Raw genomic sequence first — 8,991 nt, 5'->3', positions numbered from 1 at the left:
GAAGTCAGCGCCTTCTGAGCTGTGACTGGCAAATCGAAACTTTCTGCGGGTTAGAGTGTATATACACTGACTTAATTACTGCGTACCATGCAGCATACGCTCTCTAGTATGGGACGTACAAATTATAGAGTATGTAATGTCACGCACATCCCGTAATACGCAATATAGAGTATATAATACGTATTGGCTTATAGGGATGCTTAAATTCGGCGCTTGGCACTTGCCCCTAGGTTGCATTTTGAATAACTCCAGGCTTTAAGTTAATAACTCTATCCTACCAGGTATATATACATGTATATTAATTGTGGTGCACACTTGTATTTTCTAGATTCCACTTGGAATGATAAAGCTTATGTTAATATAACTTAACATATATTGTAGTTACAAATATATATTAGGAATGTGATGTATATAATATGCATGTGTTTATATAAACTTGCAGCAAGGTGGAAAGCATTTAGCTGCAGTTGCAGTAAATGTATACATATACATGCGTGTACATGTATGTGCATAAACACAGATATATATACTCTTTTTTTTTTTTTCTGCCTTATCATGCTTCCCAGTTGCTGACTCACCTAGCTGGTAAGTTCAGGAATTATAGCCCCAAGCCATTTAACACTGGCTGTAAGAGGGTCTGCAAGGTGTGGGGCTGGTACTGGGATCCTGGTGCTGCAGCCCCAGCGTGGGGTTGCCCACTGGACACCAGCCAGGAAATGTGTGGTGGAGCTGAGATTCGCTTCTCTGGTGCTCTTCTGCAGAAATCATATCCTCTGCTGTTCTTCTGTTTGTGTTCAGGAAGAGAGCCTCATGTGTGCTGTGTTAGTGTTAACGAGTTTAAAGCTCTTTCATTTTGTGGGACAGTATATGCGTCCTAATGTAATGGTGGAAAGGCGCTACGTAATTTAAAGTTGTCTTTCTATTTGGATTGTCACTGGGGGTTTTTTTTTGGTTTTATTTAGTGAAGCAACGAGTCCTTAAGAGACAGTCTCATAAGGTGTATTTGGGAGAAAAAGGAGAATTGAAGTTGATTGTCACAGAGCCTGAAACGGCACTAGCTGCTGAAGAGGAGGCATTTGAAGAAAAAATAGTTCCCACAAAGGTGAATAAAAATTGTAATCCTAACCAGAGCTTTGAGATAGTGGCGAGAGTGTCAAATCAGTCACTGATATTTTGCTTTCATTTTGTTATAGGCTCTGGATGCCACGAGCAACCTTCAAACAAAAGGTAAAATGTTGTCTATCACTCTGTGTGCTGATTCTTCGTAAAACGAAAATGTTGGTGCTTGTCTCCACACACAGCTCCAGTTCTGTGGGGAGTTGTGCTGAAAGTTTCTGAGTTTGGCAGCCTGACTCAGGTGATAGAGGGAAAGATGTCTGGCCAGGGACACTGTAGATTTGATCACCAAGGATGGAGTTCACCTTGCCAGACTTAGACCATGTGCCTAGTTTTAGCTTATAAAATAGCCTTTTCAATCAGAGGAGCATCTTCAAAGAGGGATTTAATTCCCTTATCCTGCATAACTGCTCTAAAATAAGATCTGCGTAGAAACACCTAGATTGAAGGTCTTAAGCCCAGGCCTGGTGTCTTTGCGCTCCCTACAGTTAGGAGAGTCTGTGGTGCAAGTGGTGCGTCTCCCCAGTACCTCAGTGACTTCAGTTAGGTCCTCGTTCAGTAATATTCTGCTAAGCTTTATGATTCAGAAAGCAATCTAGAAAACAGTACTGCACACCCAAACATACCCATATTCGTGAAGAGTAAATATTGAGCCCTAAGACAGACCAGTTAATCAGGAAGTTCTTCAGCAATTACCTTCCTATCTTTTCCTTTCTGTATGAAGTCTTTTTTGATGCTGTTTTGGGTGGTTTTTCTCCTTTCAAAATTAGGTACTCAAAGTTGTCATCTACTGTTTTTTAGTTATACTAGTGAGGACCCTGAAAATCTCCAGATGTTGCTCTTAATCGCTTTGTTGCTGTCCTGGTTTTGGCTGGGATAGAGTTAATTTTTTATCTAATAGCTGGTATAGTGTTATGTCTTAGATTCAGTATGAGAAGAATGTAGATAACACACTGATGTTTTCAGTTGTTGCTAAGTAGTGTTCAGACTAAGTCAAGGATTTTTCAGCTTCTCATGCCCAGCCAGCAAGAAGGCTGGAGGGGCACAAGAAGTCGGGAGGGGACAAAGCCAGGGCAGCTGACCCAAACTGGCCAAAGGGGTATTCCAGACCATGTGGCATCATGCCCAGTATATAAACTGGGAGGAGTGGGGCTGGGAGGGATCACTGCTCAGGAACTAACTGGGCATCGGTCAGCAAGTGGTGAGCAATTGCACTGTGCATCACTTGTTTTGTATATTTCAATCCTTTTATTATTATTATTGCCATTTTATTATTATCATCATTATTATTTTCTTCCTTTCTGTTCTATTAAACTGTTCTTATGTCAAACCATGAGTCTTACCTTTTTCCTTCCAATTCTCTCCCCTGTCCTGCTGGGTCGGGGGGAAGTGAGTGAGTGGCTGCGTGGTGCTCAGTTGCTGGCTGGGATTAAACCACGACACTTGGGTCAGCCTAGCTTTCGGGTTTGGCTTTTTTGTACTTGCTTCATTGGACATAGTGGAGCAGATCATTACTGTTGGCAATCTAGAAATTAATAACTAGCGTCTGTAGAGCTATTGCTTCTGCAGTTATTTCTTTTATTTTCCTCTTGTTGGGCTTATGCTGGTACGCCTTCGAAAGCAGCTGTGTTCTGTAAATGTTATGGGTTTGATATCAGTTGTTGCACCTCGGGAGACCTTGGAAACCTGGTGAGCGGACAGAGCCAGCCTGTTTACGCTGCTGCCTTCTCCAGCCTTCCCACCCCACGTCTCTGTCTCTCTCCTTGGGGCTGCCCCCCATGGCCGCCTTGTTGGGTGCTACCCCAGGATTTAGGGATTTTGGGGTGTTCTTGAGCAAAACCAAGCAGTGACCTTACCCCCAGCCCCATGCCTCCGGTCAGGTGTATAACTGCTCCACCAAGCAACCCGCCCCTCAGTCATATGTGTCCTCTGCCACGGCCAGAGATGTTGGCCCTGGAGGCTTACGCTGAGGGCACCAGGTGAGCACCAGGGTTTCACTCGCTGCTCATCTCCCCACCATGGCGCAGAGATGTGCTGGTTTACCAGACTGAGAGGGGCTTATGCTCCTGCTTGTGTTTGTTGCGGAAGGAGTGGAGAGCTGCCTTTGTTTGCCAGTATGGCCATCTTGAGCACCCTGGGTTGCCCTTTGGCCTGTGCCAGTCCCCCGCCACCCTGCAGCGCTCTGTGACCGCCGTTTTCTGTGACATGTTGGACAGTTGTGTCACCGCATACCTGGGTGACACTTCTAGTTTACTCAGGCACGCGAAGGAGCACGTTGTTCCCCTTCAGAGGTTCTCTCCCACCTTCACCCTCATCTGTCTGCAAAGCTGGAGACCTGCCTTCCTCCGGCAGCTGCTGGACTTCTGGGGTGCTCGGTGGGCACCCCTGTTATATTTTCTATCCACAAAATTTCATTGCATCCCTCCCAGCCTTTTGTGCACATGGGTCCTTTGGTGTTGTCGTGCTGCCCTGATGGCAGGGCACAGTGGTCATCGGGAGGCTTTGCATCGAGTCATGCAGAGCTACTGGTGGCCTATGGTGCCTGCAGATGTCCCAAGCTATGCTCGGGCTTGTTATGCCCGCACCTGGGCCAAGACACCGATGCAGAGGCTGCAGGGTCCCTCACAGCCACTACCAACGCCTGAGCAGATATACCCAATTATCTCAAGGGATTTTATTTTATTTTATTTGTGTCTCTGACCTGGAGACATACCAGTGAACTTGGACTTGTTTACTCATGGCTGTTTTCGTGCCACCAAAAAAAGCTACCTGCAGCCCCGCAGAATATCGCATCTGGGCTGTTTTGGATCCCAAAATGTCCTGGGGTATTCTACAGTATTTGATTGGTTATATGATCTCTTTTCTTGGGAAAGAAAAGGAGAGAAAGGGTAAGCAAAATTTGTTTATTCCAGGAAATGTGTACCAATATGTCATGTGGCTTATTTCTCTTTCTGTTGAAGATGATGCAGAAGCCTTGCAGAAAGCAGAGAGTTTTGTTCCAAACAGTGAACTCCAGAAGGCAGCTGGCTCTGTGGAGAGCATCACAGAAAAGTCCGCAGAGACCTCACCTTCAGTGGTGTTTGAAAACATACAAGGTTGCAGTCCAAAATGCTTATGTATGCTGTTGGAGAACATCAGCGGCCTGGCAGTAGATGATGACTTCACTGTGGAAGTGATACCTGAAATAAATGCTGCTGTAGCTACCTTTATGAAAAGTATTGGTAAGACAGAATGAACACCATCATTGATTTCCATGTATATGTATAAGTAATAGCTTTCAGAGCTTGATTCTTCTCCCGTTGGAGATTCAGACAGTTTTAAAAAAGTACCTGGACTGTAGTCTCTCAAGAAAGATGTATGTCTCATATACAGCTGCCTGTGATGCAAATGTTACACTGAAAAAAGAAAATTTTGGCATCTTCATTAATTGAAATTGGATGAGAATGTTTCATTGTCTCTATCTTATTTTGGGTTAGATGGAGAAAAATTAGAAGCAGACTGAGAGTGGAGATGAGTTCTGCAAATCATTGAAGTATATAAAGTCTCCGTTTGAGGAGATGGTGGAACAGTGAGAAGTGCTTAGTTTGTACAAGAGGTGAATAAGAGGGGAACCAGAGACATAGCAGTAGTGAATAGCAGAGAGTAACATGGCTGTGTGAATTTCCCCTTTTTTGTTACAACACAGAGTTATTTGGCACCAAAGACAGTTTTGCTCCAAATACAGGGAGAAGTAGACTCAGCTCATTTCTTTGCCAGAAGTGATAGCTGGGTCTGATAACAATGTGCGAAAACATAGTCAGTTCATACTGCTTTTCTGTTTACAGATACTGAAGAATTTGTCAAAAAATGTTCACAAAACAAAAGAGTTAAAGAATTCAAAATAACGGCCAGGCTTCTTGAATTGACCCAGAGCATCAAGGCTGAAAACATACCAGCCACCGTTTCCACAGACTACATCACAGTTTACTTTGAGAATGCACGGAATGGAGGGGGGCCCGTGTCAGATGTCCAGCTCTTCCCTGAGGAGAACTCGGCCATCATTACTTTCTGTGATCACAAAGGTAACGCTGTCCTTTGCCTGACCAAAGTGCTCCCAGGCAGAGGATCTGAAAGAAAATTACCACAAATTTGGGCATTAGGAGAAGCCAGGCTTGCTGTCGCTAAAGGCAGCATACACTGCCCTGTTCCTGGGACATGCTCTGCATTTAGAAATACTGCTGCACGTGTAGGGTTTCAGAATCTCTCTGGTTTTTTATGTTACCAAAGGTTATTTTAATACCTGCTTTGTGCATGGATTGTTCCCACTGACATTTTTTACCCATTTACAGAGGTTTTTATGTGCAATACAACATTAATTGTACTTGCAGTTAAAGGAAACAGGATCTGTCAATGACTTCAGTTTTCACAGTTAGCTTTCAGAAACTAATTGAGATCAAATACCTTAATTATCAGGGAATAATAGAGCTAAAGAACAATCTTGTTACTATTCCTTGTGTTGAATCACTGTCTCGTTTTTGTGCCAGCACAACCTCTGGTAAATATCTCTGTATTAGGAGACTCTTGGCTTAGTAAATTCCTTTACTTTTAATTAGAGATATCTGCCAGGTGATTATTTTTCTTCTGACTCTCATAATTTGCTTAAGAATATTTTGTACATTAAGTTAGTATGTAATTTGGATCATTGTAATGTGGTTTTAAGTCCCTGCTAACATTATAATTCCTTTGTCCATTCCAACAGAAATGGCAAAAAAAAAAGTAAAAATGCACTGGCACAAAGAGTTTTATTTTAAGTTGAGAGTAAGGAGCATTTCATAGTAGTATGTTGATATGGCCCTGCTCTGCGGTGGGGTTTCCTTAGGAAATGAGAGCAAGGTGTAGCTGTACAGGTAAATACAGCAACAAGCATATTTACCAAACTAGTTGGAGCCAAGCCTCTTGTCCTCTACAGAGTGGTTTGGAAATGGGAAAGACATAAAAATAACTCTTTCAAATGGAAAAAAATAATAATCTTCATTCAATGTAATAGTTCTAAGAACAATTTGCTTGATTTGAAGTTAATGATATATGTGTGTTTGTATGTATGTGCGCTAACTTTTAGACCTAAACACAGTCTTGGAAAAGCAGCATTTAATGGAACAGACAGCGATTTCTGTGCATCCATATTACTGCTCCCTGGGAACAGCTCTCTACGGAGAAGAAAGACCGACTATCAAGATGCCAGACCCCGTTGGAGTGCCACTAGATCCATATGTCTGGCAGTTTTTACAAAGGCATGATAAACTGATCCAAGACATAAACCAGGAAATGGCAATTTGCCATTGTGAGCTAAGATGGCCCCAGACAGACTGTGCGCACCCAGAAATTATGTTGTGCCCATCGTCATCTCTTTCTGAGCAGAAAAAGCCAATGATTAAGTTGATCAAGACATGGAAGCAAGATGCTTCTACTGAGTTCTCACGTATCATGGCACGTTACATAGCTATAAAATGTAAAGTAAATTCAGCGGATTGGGAAGATGTGAAAAACAGATTGGTGAAAGATGTTGCTTTGATCATAACTGATATTTCTGAGGAGATGGTGGTGATTGCAGGCAACAGAGCAGCAGTGGACAGTGCGGAGAAGGAAGTGAGGGAATGCATGGAAAAAGCCATGAAGCAAAGTGAAAGGGAAAAACAAAGCATAGAGATTTCGGTGTCGGTGATCCCAGGGAAGTATGCCGTTCTGCACAATGCTGGGCTAGAAGAGAATATTCACAAAGAATATCCATGCTTAAAGATACTTTATGATGACACAAAAAAAACTGTTCAGTTATGTGGATTACCTGCGGAAGTATATAAAATCAAAGCTGACTTACTGGAAAAGGTATTGAATATGCCAAGTACATCAGTTACCATCGATCCCCATGTTTTCTACTATCTACAGCGTGTAGATAATAAAACAATGTCAGAGGCATTATTCACAAGGAAAAAAATCAATACTTTTTATGAGCTTGAGGATGATGCTGTGTTGCTATTTGGAGATGCTCCCAAAGATCTTTTAGAAGCAGAGAAGCAAATAAAGACAGACTTAGGATACGAGTGTATCAACGTGGAGGATGGTGAGGTCTTTAAAAAGGAGCAGTGGAGGACTCTTCTTGCCTCTTTGCATGAGAAATACAATTCTTCACAGGAAACTCTAGTCATTGATGAACCTGTTGGAAAAGAAAATAAAGTGATTGTTGCTGGCTTTTCTAAGACCGTAACAGAAGTTTATCAGAAACTTAATGATTTCATAGATAGAAACACACACATGGAAAAAGTAATCCCAGCTAAGTCAGCGGTGGTAGTGCAGTTTGTAGAGCAGGAAAAAAACAGTGTTTTTCTTGAATTGAAGAAGAAATGTGTGACAGTACGTTTTGACAGCAAGACACCATGTATTTCCCTGAGCGGACCAAGAGCAGAAGTGCCAAATGCAGTCACCACGTTTGAAAAAATTCTCTCATCCCTTTACTCAAAAAATGTGCTAATTGATAAACCAGGAGCCAAAGAGTTCTTCACTGAGAGGAAAAATTCATATGTTTTTGAGGCAAAGGAGAAATTTAGCTGTTTGATTAGGCTGCAGGAAGAAGAAGAACAACAACAGCAGAAGGGTGAAAAAGTTGGTGATAAAGAGAAAAGAAAGCTCTACTACAAGAAAATGCTGCCAGATGGAGTTGTAGTAGCAGTGTATAAAGGTAACTTGTGTAATTACCCTGTTGATGTTGTGGTAAATGCATCTAATGAAGACTTAAAACACATCGGTGGCCTTGCTGAGGCACTGCTAAAAGCGGCTGGTCCAGAGCTGCAACAGGAGTGCAACGAGCTGGTGAGTAAGAACGGGAGTTTGCAGCCTGGCTGCGCAGTTATCACGGGCGCTGGGAAACTCCCCTGCAAGAACGTCATTCATGCTGTTGGGCCCAGGTGGAGGAAGGATGAAGCAGAAAAGTGCGCGTACTTGTTAAGAAGGACAGTGAAGAAAAGTCTGCAACTAGCCGAAACGTACAATCATCGTTCCATAGCTCTGCCTGCTATAAGCGGAGGGACTTTTGGCTTCCCGCTGCAGACATGTGCAGATTCAATCGTATCCTCCATCAAGGAGACCTTGGAAGAATCCATGGGGGACAGCAGCTTGAAGGAGGTTCATCTCGTGGATGAAGTGGAAGAAACAGTTCAGCTTCTGAGTGAGGCAGTAAAAAAAGTGTTTACAGCTAGATCATCATCCTCCCCAATACTGCTGCCGCGCTCGGAAAACCATAAGCTGAGAGAAAGCCAGAAGGAGAAGAGAAAAGAGGGTCTGCAGATGGCTAGAGATGATCTGCACATGGTTACAACAAATGAAGGACTTCGCATCCGAGTGGAGGAGAAAAACGTTCAGGAAGCCACGGTAGGTCTTTAATTTTCCGCTTCCTCTCTAACTTGATGTGAAGATCTTCTTTAAACAGAAAAGGAAGGACAGTAGGTTATATTGTTTTACAAGGCAATTGCTATGTAAGGAAACAACAGCTATGTGCTAGCTAAACAAGGATGCAAGCTTGGAAAACTGATGGATTTCAGGTTGGGGTCTGTCATTCTGCAGCTATTCCTAGTGGCAGCTGTGAATTTTGGGATATTTCATTCCCAGCTAGGTTTTATTTGTTCTCCAGATCTAAGGTCAACATGTAAGACAGTCTGCTTTTTTCTAAAAAAGAAATATTAAAATACTTTCTAAAAGTATTTATAAGATCTGTAGCTATCTAGGTTGGATATTATGGGAAATCAGCACGTGTCTGGGCTGCTGTTGTGAGTCATGCTAACAGGGAGGACATAGCTTATTTTTTTAGTTCCCTTCTCTTTGGATGGGTTTATAGACAGTCTGTGA

The 8,991-nt window shown here is 42.7% G+C and overlaps 1 protein-coding gene across 1 annotated transcript in view; it reads left to right on the top strand.

The window, feature by feature from the left end:
* The first annotated feature begins 4,155 nt into the window (after positions 1-4,155).
* Positions 4,156-8,991, top strand: part of LMLN (leishmanolysin-like (metallopeptidase M8 family)) — a 41,407-nt gene continuing 36,571 nt past the window's right edge. Inside the window, exons 1-3 of the mRNA XM_010569025.1 lie at positions 4,156-4,337; positions 4,941-5,177; positions 6,215-8,517. Of these exons, the coding sequence (XP_010567327.1) occupies positions 4,235-4,337; positions 4,941-5,177; positions 6,215-8,517 (2,643 nt within the window). The 5' untranslated portion in view covers positions 4,156-4,234. The remainder of the gene's footprint in view (positions 4,338-4,940; positions 5,178-6,214; positions 8,518-8,991) is intronic.

The sequence above is a fragment of the Haliaeetus leucocephalus genome, unplaced genomic scaffold (assembly GCF_000737465.1).
Source record: "Haliaeetus leucocephalus isolate CR32 unplaced genomic scaffold, Haliaeetus_leucocephalus-4.0 Scaffold1, whole genome shotgun sequence".
Lineage (NCBI taxonomy): Eukaryota > Metazoa > Chordata > Aves > Accipitriformes > Accipitridae > Haliaeetus > Haliaeetus leucocephalus.
The sequence above is the reverse complement of the archived record's forward strand: the minus strand, read 5'-3'. Positions and strand labels throughout refer to the sequence as shown.